Source organism: Ascidiella aspersa, chromosome 5 (assembly GCF_963924565.1).
Source record: "Ascidiella aspersa chromosome 5, kaAscAspe10.2, whole genome shotgun sequence".
Classification (NCBI taxonomy): domain Eukaryota; kingdom Metazoa; phylum Chordata; class Ascidiacea; order Phlebobranchia; family Ascidiidae; genus Ascidiella; species Ascidiella aspersa.
The window spans coordinates 5,751,187-5,767,382 of record NC_139451.1 but is presented as its reverse complement, the minus strand read 5'-3'; the positions used below and the strand labels follow the sequence as shown (position 1 = coordinate 5,767,382).

The following is a 16,196-nucleotide window of genomic DNA, read 5'->3' as shown; positions in this document are numbered from 1 at the left end:
AGAAAAGTCAGACATTCTGTGTCTAATTTCGCAATTTTTTGTCAAAGTCCTACTTGGTGTTCAAACTCCGATAGTTTGTGTCAAAATTTGTCATTTTGTGTCAAATTCAACAACAAATTACAATGCAAAATTTGTCAACGAGGTTTCCCAGTAAACCGTAAGGTAATGAAAAAACAAAAAGTCCGTCATTTTGTGTCAAAGTACAACATTTTGTCTTAAAATAATTGACAACGCAAAATTTGTACACCGTGTTTACTGCTTGCAATTCTTTTGGCAAAAAGGATCGATTTTAACAATATATGAGACAGTAAAATAGGGCACTTTTGCCGCTTCATTTATCGCCTAATATGTAGCTGAGTGTATTTTTTTTAAAGATGTAAAGGTTTCTGACCTATAGGGTCCGGTATACGCCTGAAGGATATTTTTTTCTGTTCATAGCTTAAGAAAAGTCACACCATTGATTCCCTAAATAAGTTTACTGATTTTTGCCAATTCTCAAAGGCTTCTAAGATCTTTTTTTCGTTTTTAGGAAATCTTTAGCCCCAAAAGCGCTGTGTATTCTATTACATGTTGCATATTATCTATCTTTATATCTATCTTGCCAAAACTCAGGTTATAATGATTAACGTTGTGTATTCGATTTCAGCACTCTGTATAAAATTTAGGAAAAAATCCGGACGTCATACCACATTACGATAATATTCAGACATCCTGAGAAACACAGCTGTATGGGGTTCGACATTTATTTTTTAGACTAATGAACCAAAAATAAGATTTTATTTAACCATTTTTATTCCGACACATCTACGCAGCAACTTTACCATATTTATGACTTGTTTCGCAGACCACAACCAAATCAAACATCGACGAAATTTTAGAGTCACGGTCTAGGGGTTGAAAAAAAAACACACTGCTGTTAAGGCTCAACATTTTTATTTCATATTTCTTTAAAGATTGTTTGCCTAAAATAAATTCCAGTCAGACAACCTCTATAAAGAGAGAAGCAGCAGCTTTTGACACAAATCTAACCTTTTTCGCAACTTTTTTCCACAGACTACAACTACGGTGACTACGACCACATTGGCGAACGCCACAGTGACTACAACCACTGAAGGAGCAGTCGCCGAAGACAACACGACCTGGATCATCATCGGAGTCGCTCTGTGCGTGTCAGTCCTGCTCGCTGGAGGCGCCATTGCGCTCTCGTGCTACCTTAAGAAGAGTAAGTAATAAAAATAATAATAAATAAAAATTAGGTTGAAAAACTAAAAAAAAAAAAAAAAGTTCAAAAGCTAAAAGAAATAAAACAGTAAGGTAACACCAAAAAAAGATAAAATTTAAGTTAAAAAAATACGTATGAAGTCGTTTTTCAGTATCGTATTAAAAGAGGGAAAGTGTTTGAACACCTTACCTTAAGAAGAGTAGGTAGAAAAACTTAAGAGTAAGTTTAAAAACCGATAAGAAAAGTTAGAATAAAAAATAATAATTTGATAAACTATTTCTGAACTTAAAACGTGAATTGACTTAAGCGCACTTAAGCCACTGTTTTCAAATTACTTGACTCAACTCTTTTGAATAAATGACTTAACTTGGACCTAGCTAAGTCTTTTATAAGAATGAATTAGGTAAAAATGAAATGTTTTTATTGAGCCTTTTTTTTAAATTGGGTTATTAACTTACATTTCGGACGAAAAAAAATTCGGGTAAAAATTTGCTTTCTATGTGCTGCATTAATGTTATTGTTTACTTGAGTTATCTTATTGCTCATAATCGGTCGAGTTCACTAGTTTAAAGTTTTATTTTTAATACAAGGACTTGATTTGAAGTCGGTTCTAATAATGATTTGACTGGAAATTGACTGGGACATTCAAAAGGACTTGACTTGGACTGAGTTATTTTACGAATGACTTAGGACTTCGGTCATTTCAAAATGACATATTTACAGCAATGCATAATGTTGTATAGTATTGACAGCTGAAGTCCCTTTGCGACTCAATAATGCATTTCATATTTTTGTTGCAGACAAGTACAGCAAGGTGAGGCCCAGTAACTGCATGGGCGGGTCGACTTCAACCTTCGGATCCACTCTGTTGCCTGACAGCATTCCGGGAACAAGCGTCAAGTAAGTTACTTACTAAAAAAAGTACTAAAGATTGTGTGAACTCTTTTTTATCATGTCGATCATGACATCTATACTGTCCTGTTTTCCGTTTATTTATTTTTAAAAACGTCAAGCTTTAGGTTTTTAAAATATTATAAATTTTCTTTATAATTTTTTACATGTATTTGAATTTTTTTCATAAAACTGTGTGGCAATCTTTTATATACTTGCGGTGATAAAAACACTGTTAACAAAGAAATCCACCTCGAAAAACTGTTGCTAAAGATAAAGAGCAGGCCGTATCTTCATTATAGCACCGAAACAACTATCAAAAAGTTTTTACATGTCAATCAATGCATTGCTGACACTTATATTAAACTGAGTAAACAAAAAATTTTAGAAATACGGGAAAATTTGGTATAGTTCAGGGGTAGGCATGTCCGACACTTGGCAAGAAAAACAACTAGCCCAAATTGAGGTTCGAAGCAAATCTTGTGTGTGCATGTGTTAATTTTTGAGTGAGTATTTTAAAAGTTGTTTTTCGCCTTCAGTCCAACGCCTTCGCCCGAAAACGGAACTCCCAAGAACCCACGAATGACACCGATTCAAGTCTAAATACAACAAACTTTTACAAACGGGGACGGACTGATACGAACACGACCACGATTTTTGTTTGTTTTTATTTTGTTTTACTGCCTTCTGTACGTTTCAACAATGGCGTGGCTTATTGTATAAAAAAACTTTAACTTTATAATAAAAAATATCCATTTCTCTATAACTTTGATCTAGCTTTAAAAATATGAACTTTTCTAAAACAATTCCTTTTCTTTTTATAGTGTAAAGAAAATATTTTAAAACAATCAATGATATTATAAAGCAAAGAAAGCTCAACTCTAAGTATTTTCATTTCGTTTCACAATATGTAATAAACTCTGTAACCTTATTGCCACGCTATTTGTATTAATCTGCATTGAAAAAAAAAAAAATATATAGTTTCTAGCACCCTTTATAATCTTTATATAAAACTACTTTGTAAGCCTATGCGCCGAAATGCGTATATGTAACTTTTTCTTCACAGGTGTATCTCTATCTTATCTTAATAAACTGCACCGTTTTCTTCCAAAATCACTGTTCTTTTTCTCTTTTTGTTTGTACTTCAGTAGATTTTTTTTTTTCTTTGCGGCACTTTTGCACTTCACACGGTAATACAACGTAGTTTGCTTTCAAGTTGTGAGAAAGTTTGTTTTGGAAATCAGGGCTGAGAGGTCGGTTAAGAACAACCCGAGTCCCGAGTGTATTTATTATAGATTATCATGTAGAAAGAGTTCATTTAATTCTCGCATGCTTAGGACCTATTTAATAGGAATAGGATATTTTCTAAAATGAGAAAAAGTTTTTCAAACCTGAGAATCTATCGAGGCACACTGTAGCAAAATTTAAAATTATTCGAAACCTTCTTTTGTACGGAGTTTGTTATCATGTTAGCATATTTTTGAAAGATACATATATATACAAGTGCTCAACAACTGTAATCTAGCTCTTCTGATACTAGTTTACTAATACCGTATAAAATTGAATGTTGGACATTTTTATCATTTCAGTTTTACATATGTAAGACCGAAAACAGTAGGTTTCTTAAGTCTATTTGCTTTATGAAGTCACTTTTTGCAGTCAGCTCTAAAACGTTTATGCCAAGCGCGTGTGAAATAGGCCTTGTACATTGAACCATGTATTTTCCATCTAAACTAAAACGTTTACCAGTGGCTGCCAACAACATGTCTTAAACCACAAATGCCATAAATAAGTTTGCACTTAGAGAGTTAAAACGTTAGATTTGTAATTAAGACTGACCACAGTTTATAGGGCAGCTCTACCAGATCAGTATTTTAATTTTTGCAGGATTTGTAATAAAAAAAATGTTAATCGACAAGCAACCAACCTAACTCTGTCACTGTATGGTGACATCAAAATGTATGCAAAGTCAATTTAATCCTGGTCATATTAAGATAAATACGAGTAGGTGACACTTTGAACTTTTCCAATATCTCTTTATCATTCAAAATACCACCTATACTTGTTGTCGTTGATATTTTTACTCCGTTTAACTATAATACCTTCAACTATTATGCCCCAAAGAGACTCCAGCCATAAGACCCAAATAAGAACAACTTTAACCTCGGAATAAAATACAGTTTGAAATAAGACCAAAAGAGGATTAATATTTAATAGTCGTAAAGCCGTCTAAATCGAAATAAGGAATAAGACCTAAATGGCAAGAATCTGGCCATAAAACCTTTTACCTAACCCCAAACCCCACCCGTAAGTGCATCACTAACTCCCGATGCCAGACCCATGGCCTCCTATCGTCCCATGCTCCTTCCCTACAATTTAGGCGTTATTTTTGACCATTTAGGCCTTATTCCGGTGAATTTTGGAAGTATTCCGACAAGTTTAGGTCTTATTCAGACGATTAATTCTCATTCTGTCCTGGATATTACTACGTATTTGGCTTAATTAAGTCGTTGGTCTTAATACTATGGTTTCCTAGATTTTTCCGCTTTAGGTATTATTGCTTTTTAGGTCTGATTGTGTGTTCCCGTTCCAAAGCTTCTCGTATTAATAGCAAAATAATTAGTATTCTACCTGAAACTAATTGCAAAATTCACCCGCGAAAGAATAACATGCCAAAAATCAAGTAATTGTGGCAGAGGGAAATACAGTAATCTGATTATGTAATCAGCGCTTCTGTTTAATCAGTGCATTTACAATGAAACAAACTAGGGAGCGAAGCCTAAACCTCTAAGTCTAAACATAATTAGGCCAGTGGTTCCCAAACTTTTTTGGCTAGCAACACACTAAAAACATCTTGACTATTCGCGGCACACGTTTGGCAGAAAAACAATGGAGTAATTTTACAATCGCCCTTAACACACGACAAACTATATGTAAATCCCAAAAAAATGATTAATTTGTAAAGTCTAAAATGCTTGCGTGTATGCCTATTGGTACTAGAACATTCTCTTTTCCGAAATTACAAAACGGCACACTTGACATTTCTCAAGGCACACTAGTGTGCCGCGGCACGCAGTTTGGGAATCTAGACCAGGTTTCTCAACCGTGGCCCTCGCCCCCCCTGGGGGGCCACGGAGCGGTCATTGGGGGGCCACGGGCATAACTCTCCAGCTAGATATTGCGAAAACCAAAGTTTCACTATTTTCAAAATTCACCAGTTGACTTGATTATGTGTTTTTATTATGACGGTTTTAACACATTTTTCTGCTTTGACTAGTAACTATGGATGTTTAAAGTAGAATATTGAATCATTTTTATTCGTTTTATCGCGGAAAGTTACGCCTAATTGGTCGTTCGCGAGTGACAAGATTGGTTAGAGACCTGTCGCTGTGGCGAAACAATTACTGTGCTGCTTTATACGTAGCTATGCATTTCAGCGTTCTTTTTTTCCTGGCCAATTATTATTTGGCGATACCCTTCGGCTAATCCAGGGGTCGGCAACGTACGGCCCGCGGGCCGCCAATGAAAATTATTCGGCCCGTCGCCTCTTTGACAAACTAGACACGAGTCCATTTCAAATACTTTTTGACCATTTTACTACCTAAGTGCGAAAAATTTTCGCGCCTCGCGCGAATAATCTTTGTACATTTGGTTATTTTACTTTTGGATGCTGTCTTTTGAACTAGATCAACGCTTCTTTACCGTTGCGTCGTGGAAGGCTGCCAACTGCGTCGCGGACATGGCTGTATGTCTTATTAACGTAAAGAAGTAAAACAAAAGAAAAGACTTCAAACACAATGCTTGGTATTTTATAAGCAGGGGGGCCACCAGGGTCGAGAGTCTTTCAAAGGGGGCCACGAAGCATAAAAAGTTGAGAACCACTGATCTAGACGTTCTTATTTGAAAGCAAGACAAAGGGGTGTAATAATGTTTAAACCAAGTTAGGCTTAGAATTAGACCAGAATTAGACCAAAACCGAGATTTATTTAGGAATTTAGTTTTATATATGTCGGTATGCCTAATTTTATAGAAACAATGGCTTGGGAATTTTTAGAAGGAAATGTAAATGTATTGTTCAATAGCAACTATCTCACTAATGCACGGTTGAATAAATAATCTGTTTTGAAATATGCTCTGCTGTTTTTTGTTTTAAACCTAGGTTGAGAACCACTGCCCACTGGTTTAGACAGTTTGCAATATTAGTAACCTATTTATTGGCGCTTTTGAGGTATTTAAGTAGTATACTCGAAAATCAGTCAGAGTTTACTTGTTAACTATCTTAATTTAACACTGTACATCGCGCGCCTAATAAGGTTAAATGGTACGATACTGCTATTTGTTTGTATTTTTAGTTCGTTTTCCTTTTTTCTGCATGTGCTTAAAGCCTTCTAAATTTGCTAGTTACGTTCCTGTCAAGAGCCAACTAAACGATTAAAACGCTTTACAATTGGGTAAGATGTTTATTAACAATCACGCTTTCAAGGCAAGGGTAAAAAAGAGTTTTCTGTGGTCATTAAACTGAGATGATCTTTTATTTCCCGTCTTTGGTTTAAGAATCTGAAAAACATATAATAAATAATTGTATATAGTGCTACATAGAAACCGGACATTACGTTCTGCACTATAACGAAAAACGGGTATTTTGTATTTTTTTAAATACTTGTGAAGTTTTTAAATTTTTATTTTAATATGATTTGCTGCTTGTTGGATAATAATGACCCGGCCGACACGTAACAGGTAAGGTCATTTTATTAATTTCTCCATAAAATGTTTAGTATGCCACACAAGGTTAAAATATATTAAAAACAACATGTTTTGCGTAGTTGTTTTAAATCTTTTTTAATCTTTGGGCACTGACGAATTTAACAGATTTACAAACATGGAATTTATTAATTCCGGGTTTGTAAACTGTTTTAAAATTAACATAGAAGCTTTATTGGTATTCGATGGACGGCCATACATTTGTCTAGAGAATATTAAGCATCCGTATAGTGATAAAGCATAATGTGGTAATTACGTCATTAACTTGTGCATTTATGAGTTGGATATTATATATATAATAAAAAAACAACGACCAAAACAGTTAAATGACACCAATGACTGGCTTGTGTATATAGAAGTGGCTATTTTATTTATTACAAAACACAAAACTATTAAGCAAATAAGTAGACAAACAATTAAGTAAACATAAGAACCGTTTGTTTTTCACCATTCGAATTCAGGCAGAGTTCATTATTCGAACGAAAATTCGGATTACTATTAGCAAATACACATGAAAAAACTTAAAAAAAAATAAAAAATAAAAAAAAATAAAAAAATCCATACAGTTTACCTTTGAAAGCAACTCAGTTTTCAGTACAATCTGCTAGAAGGCATTTGTGGCAGACCTGGTACATATCGACGATGCAAGACAGCTTGTCAGCTCCTAATTTACCGTAGCATGGGTTCTGCGAAATACAGGCTTGCAGTGACTGGACGGCCTCGTTGCTGGTCGATCGAAACTGCCCGTTCTCGCCTGCAAAACACAATTTATAGGGCGTTATTTTGTTGACTGGAAGAAGAAGAAAGAAAGAAGAAAATTACAGTTGTTTGCTGGAAATATAATAAAATGTTAAACTTACTAAAAAAATAACAGTAATGCAACATCTAGCAAGCAAATTGTGTGCAAAAAATGAGGTAAATAGCCCAATTTTTATTTTTTAGTATTTAGAAAGCACCTATATTAAAATCTAATTATTTAACACAAAGACTAAAATAAAAGTCAAGTCATTTTTGTCAAAAAAATAGGCAAAATAAGTAATTTTGCCCAAAAGACTAAAAGTCAGGGTAAAGGCCTTCTGTCACAAAAATAGGTCAAGTCAAGCCATTTGAAATAGACTTAAGAACGGCGTATCTTTACTGATCAACTGCTAGCAAGGGCGGATCCACGATTTTTTTAGAGTAGACATTACAAAGTTACGTCAAAACTTGACGTCACAAATTTGCATCTAAACGAAACGTCATAAAGAGGTAATCTTCAGAAGACAAAACAGTTTGTTTATTTTGTTTTAGGTCGGGCGGTGCTACTTTCAATACGAAAGCTACTTAACAAAGATGTTATCGAATCGCGCGAAGCAAAGTACGACTTTATATTGTTTTGTTGTACTTTAATTTCCGAGTGAGCGAGAAGACGCATGGCGTATAACACATGAAGCAAGTCCAAGTCACGGCACTAACATAAAAATAAAACGTCATTTAAAAATAGTTAAGTCAAGTGCACTTAGGTCAACTAGCCTGAGTCTTTGCAATACTGTTGCGTACCAAGAAATTAGAAATTAGAAAACAGTTATTCAAATGTACTTTAGTCAATTCATTGGCTTAAGTCATTACAATACTGGTGGGTACTGTCACAAAAATGATGTACTTACGAATGCCCGCCACGCATATCGGTGAGTTGATGTGCCAGAAGCAATCATCTTGACAGTTTGACGCGCAGCCTTGCTGCAGGTATGACGTAATGTTGTGGTTCACTGAACACAATAAAATTAATAAGGCTGGTGTGTTCGTATTATACACAACCAAACAACGAACCACTATATCTCCGTTTTTCTCTTTTTTTAAAGAAATTCAATAGCTGTAATCCTTTTGAATATAATAAATTTCCCGCAGACAATAATATAGTAAAAAAAGATTCTTGCTTTTGAACAGGTGATATTTTGTCTGTTTTAGTATAACAGGTATAAAGACATAAAGAAGTAAACAACTAATACATATTTCACACTTTTTTTTATTTGTATAGCCTACAAGTTGTTTTTGTACAGAAACTGGTGATGTCTATTTTATACGGCGAAATGTATATTTCTGTAAATTTGAACAAATTATTTTATGCTTTTACACCTGTCTTTGCTAAACAGTCAAATATCGAATACAGTAAATAACTTTAAAAAACTAACGAAATATATAAGGCTACCGCTTTCAATCAGTAAAACTAGTTAAAGCACATAACTTCGATCATACACCTATCAACTTTTTAAGTTTTATATTACAAACGTATTGCATGTTAGATTTAAACCACCCTTGTATTGTAAATATTAAATAAACCAAAATGTTGTGAAAAAAATATTCTTGCTTTTGAATCAGGTGATATTTTGTCTGTTTTAGCAAAAACAGGTGTAAAACTCTAAAAAAAGAAAGCTTATACCGGTACATATTTTACACCTTTAGTACTTGTGTAGCCTACATGTTGAAACTGATGATGTCTATTTTGTACGGCGAAATATATTTCTGTAATTTTTACCAAATGATGTGATGCTTTTCTACCAGTTCTTGCTAAACAGTCTAAATATCAAATACTGTAAATAGCTAACGTGAAAAAACGAAATCTAACACCGCTTTAAATCAGGAAAACTAGTGCAAGCAACTAGCTTAATTTTACATGCTTTCTAAGTTTTAGTTCAAAACGTATTACGCGATACATGTAAACCACCTTTGTATGGTAAACATTATATGCAGTAAATCAAAATGTTGTATAAGGCTGCGTTTAATTTGTAAACAATTACTCACTTTCTATGATTTGCAGAAATTCGCTGACGCTCGTCTGTGACGCAACAATGACAGCAAGTCCCAATGTCACAAATACACAGGCGGTGACCTTCATGGTGATTTTTGAACGGAAAAGGTAAAAAGCAACAGAAATACTTTGTTCCTTGTTTAAGAAAAAAAAATACATGTATGAAAATACTTGTCAATGAGAAGTAGTGGTATGGCCAATTCGCATAATAAAAAACACTGTACAAACCTAAAGTGACTCAAATTAGATTAGAACTAGAATTACTGAATTCTTGAAATCCAGAATTTAAGCTTTGAACTAGAATTGCATAAATTATTCGCAGTCAAATCAATTTAAATAGCAAACTAATCTCACAAGAATGTATGGTAAATATTTGTGTGCTAAGTTTTAAACTATTTAGCATAGCATATGCTTTTCAGACGGTAAAAATCAAGTATATGTCGATCAAACAAATAGTATTAATATTCGTTGTTTTAATTGAAAGACTGAAAATGCTGTTTGACAAAGTAGCATTTGTGGCAAAACCCAAATTAGATTAGAACTAAAATTAGAGCACACAAGCAATTTACATTTAGATTAGAATTAGAATTAAACGCACTTTGCTTTATTCCGAATTCGAAAACTAGACAAAAGGATAAGCGTCGTACTTTAAGTTTAAACAGACATTTTAAAAGTTTTAAAAAAGTTTAGTTACTTAGGTAACCACTATAGGTACGTTAGACTTTTAACCTGAAATTTTTAATCAACCGTCAAAACCTTTAATGATTCTAAGTCTATTTAAGCAGAAATAAGGCGTTTTTAAAACTCTTGAGGTCATACCCAAATATCTTAAGCACTTTTCCTTAACGGGGAAGCTTTTTGTCAGCAATTTATACCCAAACAAAACTTCTTTTTTTAGCTGTCCAACGACGCCATTTTTCGTATTTGTGTGTTGTTTACAGCAGATAACATTACACGTCAAAACAGTCGTCTACTGCGTTTCTAAAACTCAACGGCGTCTGTTCGCGGGATTAATTTTGTTTAAACAGTCTCAGGTGTGGTCTGTACACGTTACACATGGGCTGTACGTTTCTAAAGAGCGAACAACGCCCAAATAAAAAATCAGCACTTTTTCGAACCCGCGCCCGCCAAACAACGTGACGTATTTATAACAAATAATCATTACGGTGTTTTAGAAATCTGCCGGCCAGTGTTACTTCTCGGAATTTTTAGCGAGAAAACGTTATAACCAGACTAGGACAACTAGTTAATGTTTCTAGTTTTTCAATTCAATGAATGGTGCGGTCTAATTCTAGTTCTAAGTTCGGATTTCACCAGTAAATTCTACTTTGTCCAACGGCATTTTCAGTATATCAGTCGAAAAAAAGAATTTAACTATTTGGCCAGAACAACTTGTATGTAATTTTTACAGTCTGAAAAGCATATGCTTTCCCAAAAGGCATAAAATTTGAATAATTTGCGATTCAAATGAAAATAAATGTGAAAAATTAAATGTAATTATATTTCAGATTCTAGTTGAAATTCGTTTTTTTATAAGAAATCGGTAATTCTAATTTTCTATTTTGAGAAACAAAAAAATCGTCTAATTTTATTTCTAAACGAATTTGGAAAAACTGAAATGTTGTTATTATATTTGTAATCTTATTCGAGTCAGGTTATAATCTTAGCAGGATTGGGTACCACCAGTGGCGTAGCCAGCCGAAAATTTTAGGGGGGCCAAAAAGTTTGAACTTTTTGTTTAGCTTTTGTCATTGTATTTACCGTCGTAACGATCACAATAACAATGTTAGCAAACCGTTTCGCGCAGCAACTGACTGAGTGTTAACGCAATACTCCATTTCCAAGAAAACCATTCAAACAGCAAAAACTGACTTTAAAGCAGTAAAACTACATTAATGTATAGCAAACGTTATATCCACTACATCTTTTGTGACGTAACAATGCATGACAATTGAAGGTGTGTCATGCCTGTGATCGACTGTTGTGGTACTGCTCACAAATTCTAAAAAAATAATGTATTAAGAGTAAAATATTTATAAATTTTGGGGGGGCCATGGCCCCTCAGGCCCCTCCTCCCCCCCTGGCTACGCCTATGGGTACCACGCTCCCATGTGTTTGACGGGAGCGGTAAAAACGTAAAAAAAAAAACAAAAAAAAAACGTGAAAATAATTTCTAGCGGGAAATATGCAACGGAAATCAAGCATGAATGCATAAATGGTAATGTGGTAAAACCTTCGTCGTCTCTTTAATGCTGCAAGCAAAATTGTAATGAGACAGACCCCTTCCTTTCTGGGAAATTTTGTTCTTGATTATTTTGTTTTTGCTAGCAAACTAAAATGAGACCTATACGGCGTGTTAGAAAAGATTCTAAACACGGACTAAGACATCATTAAAACGCAACTTGTAACATTTGGGGTTAAAATATGCAAAAAAATAAGGCACATACCTTTACGTTGGCGAAAGAGGGATTTGAAAAGCGCGATAAATTTGCCTAAACTGATAAAAGCTGTAATTTAAAAGTGCGCTTAATGTTACATATATAAGTCTAAAAATGTTTGTTCAAATCGCGGAAAAAGCTTTTATACCATTTAGGTTGTTAATGTAATTTTACAGGGTGCGATGAAACGCATGGCGCATTTATTTGCATTTACGCTGTTAAACCGGGCAAAAACACAGTTGCCGTATAGCAGTGGTTCCCAACCTGGGGTCCACGGACCCCTTGGGGGTCCGTGAGAAAGCATTTGGGGGTCCGTAATTGGGTTGCGGTTATTGTATATTTTGTCAGGGGGTATTTTTCAGGGCCTTATTTTCAAGAGGGGTTCAATAATTGTGTCATTATAAATAGTGTTATTTACCAGGTTAATTATTGTAATATTATATATATATATTACACTTTGGTTTATTCGTGTTACGCTTTATATTTAGTTGTACTTTCTCTTGATTTGTTTCTGCAAGCAAAAACAGATGTGGGCCGAAAAATTTCTTGCCTTCACCTATGACTTTACAGATGCAAAATAACTTTTGATGGACATATACACATCCCAAAACTTTTCCTTGACTTGTTTCTGCAAGCAAAAACAGATATGGGCCGAAAATGTTCTGCCTTCACTTCTCACGTAGATGTAATTTTTTTCCACAAAAAAACGCTTATTGTTTTAACTCCCTCTTCCCCATCCCCTTCAAACCAAATAAAAAAACAATTTATTTCCCCCCTATTAATATAAAACCTACGATCAATTAAAAACAAAATGTTTGATGCCTCACGAAACCATAAACGATGAACAAAAAAACATTCTCCACCCGGGAGTAAATATTTCATTAACAAAACAATATTTTTTAAATCTATTTTTTTTTTTCAAACTAAAAAAAATGCACCCCCAACCCTTGGGCACAACAACAATTTGACACAGTACAGTAGTTGAGTAGCATATTTATTACAATAGTCAATAGTATGTTAATTGAGTTTCAGGCAAAATTTAGGTAGGGGTCCGCAGAATTAACAGATTGTCTAAAGGGGTGAGTGACAACAAAAAGGTTGGGAACCACTGCAGTGTTCCCTCTAAGAAAATTTTCTACGGCGCAAATATTTTTTGTAGTGCGCAAGAATATTTTTGTGGTGCGCAAGAATATTTTAAAGCTGCGTTGACAGGGCCCCGCGACAGATCAATGTTTTTTGTATTGTGGCGATGCTTGAGAATTTTAAAGATGACGTCACAAAGGATGAAACAAATATTTTCAATAAATTTGAATGTGCAACTGCAATCGAGTTAAATATGTTCAAGCATATGGCAACATACCGGTCGCGTGAAAAAATATCCGAATATTTGGGTTAAATTGACAAGGTGTCTAATTTTTTAAAATAGGATGCGGAACGGCTTTGGCACACTATCAAGAATCACAAACCATCCGCTCATTTGCATTTCAATTTGTGAGGGCGCCATTATTGACCCCACAGCTGTAACTGCACCTAAATCGTGTTAAAACTGTATTTGTGTAAAAAAATTACGTCCTGAAAATAAATTTCGGTTTCAAGATCCCGAACTATTGTAAAACACTCCACTGCTGTGTTGGGCTCTGTTCTAAACTATTTTTTTCTTGATTTTCCTGAGTAGACATTTAATTCTACGTGAGATAAAAAACATACACAGCATGGATGATGAAAACCGATTAGACAAAGTAATTTATTACATCACAATCGTCAATGCGAATTTGAGTTATTTACTTGCTTTAAGCTACAAACATCAATGGAAAGATAGCCAATGCAAAATGCTCAAACTCTGTGACAAAAAGTGAAGATTTTTGGTTTTAGTATGAGAATGATTTAAGTGCGCAAAGGCAATTTTTACTGCGCAACTTGTCTGGTGTGGCTGCGCAATTGCGCAGTTGCGCACCTTAGAGGGAACACTGAACCACTGCCGTATAGCATGGTCTCGTGCCATATCTAATACTATGCAAATCTTTTATTTGGCCAAAGCGTGACTAATCCTTTAATATTGGAAGTTTTACGCGATTGCCCTGGACTTAACTTTTAGATTCGCCTACGATTTTGCGCGACAACAGCGTATGACGCAACTTATGACGCCAGGTTTTGACGAAACTCATGACGTCAGATCGGAAAAATGTTATGCCCCCAAAACTAAAACTAAAATCCTGGATCTGCACCTGTGTGGTGATGCCGTGCGTTTAGGCAGTTTTGCTTCTGAAATGAAACGATATGCAAGTTTTCTTCTTAGGCCACAGTTTTATAACAATTATTATTTTTTGGGGACGCTTCACAATTTTGCCTGTCACCCTTTTTATATTATTTTATTTTCAAGACTAGGAATGTCCGTAACTTGACATTACCAGTCGGCTATGGCTCACCGCCACAGACCAATTTAAAAAAGCTAGATTTATTGAAGAATAGTTTCATTTGTGTCACTATACCTAATTTTACTGGAATAATGGCTTGGGGAGGAACTGAGAAGGAATCAAAATGAAATGTAAATGTATTGGTATATGCTTCGCCTTTTTTTGATCTAAACCGTTTTTTATAGTTTGTTCTTTCATAAAAAATTTTTGGGCCACAGAATTTTTGTGCAACGAAAATGGGCCACGAAAGAAAAAAGGTTGAGAACAACTGGTTTAGTGTTAAGAGTTACGTCCACTTGTTAATCAACAATTTTTTAATAAATTAACCTTTCAAGGTAGACTCACTGCTTTGGATATTGCAAATCAGGGCTGAGATTGCCATTTCAATTTAGTGATGGATCGGCACCGATAACACCCTAGTATCGGACTAGTGTCGATACTACCACTTGGTATCGGGTATCGTCTGCGATCCGATATTATTGAAGATCCCTATTGAAGACGATTGTACACAAAATAAATTGTAATGTTTTTATTTTGTTTTTACCAAGTTCGGCGGGATTTTTATTAGTAACCACTATCAAGATGTCCCATAGTTGACATTTCATTCCGATAACGATACGGAATATTTTGGACAAAAATTACCGCGACCCAATCCCAAATGTAACGACGTCATTGTAATGCTTTTAAAAACAAAATAGATAAAATTGAAAGGTTCAAAGATAATTTTTTGAGGTTATTAGATACAAATTTGCTTTAGCGCTACGAAGTTTAGTTACATCAATTATACGGTAGAATCGCTATATAGGCCTACGTTTGATATCAAATCATGACTGAAATTCCCACATTGATTTGGCATCGGATCTGCAAAGGTACCTTTCTTATATCGGAAGAGTAACGTTACTAGGACTTGGTTTTGGGTATCGGTTCCAAAAACCGACATTGTCGGACATTTCTAGTTACCCAGTTTGCATAAAATAATGTAATATAGTTTCACTTGTTTTAGGTCCATATACTTGGGTTGGATCCGTCGTATTCGTGTTAAAGCCAACAACCTTTAGGGTTGCAATAACGTGACGCGTTGGTTAAACCTTGGTGCTTCTGGGTTTTAAAATTAAAAAATGATACTAAAAGAAGCTTTTCCGGCAGTTATTTATTCTCACTTCTCTTTTTTTGTTGTTTAACTTTGCGCGGTGTTTAACGTTTTCCTGTTTTTTCGTTTTACTTTGAGGCGTGGTTTTGTTGCATTCCCTGATGAAGGCATTCTACATAGGAACCGAACGTTGGAAAAATAAAGAGTTGTTTTAGTATACTCTACTATTAGTTTAATCATTTCGTCATGCTAACAAAACCGTTTTAGTATCAGATACACGCTTTGCTTTTTTTGCTTTTTTTTGCTTGTTTTTTAACTTTTCCCAAAGCTAAAATTAAACCCTGTTAATTTTGGTAAAAATTATTAAGTTTCTATGCTGGGCGACTCTTTAAAAATGCTTTAGGGAAAATTCTCGGGGGTGTCCCTGTTTCTGAAAGAACGCATTAATTCGGAAAAAAACTTTGACCAGATGTTGAATCCAAGACAGGATAAGGTACAACGTTAAGCTCAAATGCAGCTACTCGCAACGATAAAAAATAATTTGAATAATATTATGTATTTTTTAGTCATCTATTGTCCTAGGACAGTGGTT

At 34.6% G+C, this 16,196-nt stretch overlaps 2 protein-coding genes across 2 annotated transcripts in view; one reads left to right on the top strand and one right to left on the bottom strand.

Annotated features, from left to right (window-relative positions):
* LOC146141607 (fibrocystin-L-like) overlaps positions 1–3,322 on the top strand; it is a 93,773-nt gene extending 90,451 nt beyond the window's left edge. Inside the window, 3 exon segments of the mRNA XM_083390203.1 lie at positions 1,054–1,222; positions 2,023–2,122; positions 2,653–3,322. Of these exon segments, the coding sequence (XP_083246329.1) occupies positions 1,054–1,222; positions 2,023–2,122; positions 2,653–2,716 (333 nt within the window). The 3' untranslated portion in view covers positions 2,717–3,322.
* A 3,238-nt stretch (positions 3,323–6,560) lies between these two features.
* On the bottom strand, positions 6,561–9,749 carry LOC146141606 (uncharacterized). The gene is made up of 4 exons (XM_083390201.1): positions 9,656–9,749; positions 8,521–8,622; positions 7,446–7,628; positions 6,561–6,670 (listed from the first exon to the last, which is right to left on the bottom strand). The coding sequence occupies exons 1-3, from the start codon at positions 9,747–9,749 to the stop codon at positions 7,459–7,461; spliced, it is 366 nt and encodes a 121-aa protein (XP_083246327.1). The 3' UTR covers positions 6,561–6,670; positions 7,446–7,458.
* Positions 9,750–16,196: the final 6,447 nt, after the last annotated feature.

Coding starts and splice junctions, on each gene's coding strand:
- LOC146141606 (XM_083390201.1), bottom strand. CDS start 9,749: ATGAAGGTCACCGCCTGTGTATTTGTGACATTGGGACTTGCTGTCATT. Junction 8,623..9,655: donor ATTTCTGCAAATCATAGAAA/GTGAGTAATTGT, acceptor TATTGTGTTCAG/TGAACCACAACATTACGTCA. Junction 7,629..8,520: donor GATATGCGTGGCGGGCATTC/GTAAGTACATCA, acceptor TGTGTTTTGCAG/GCGAGAACGGGCAGTTTCGA.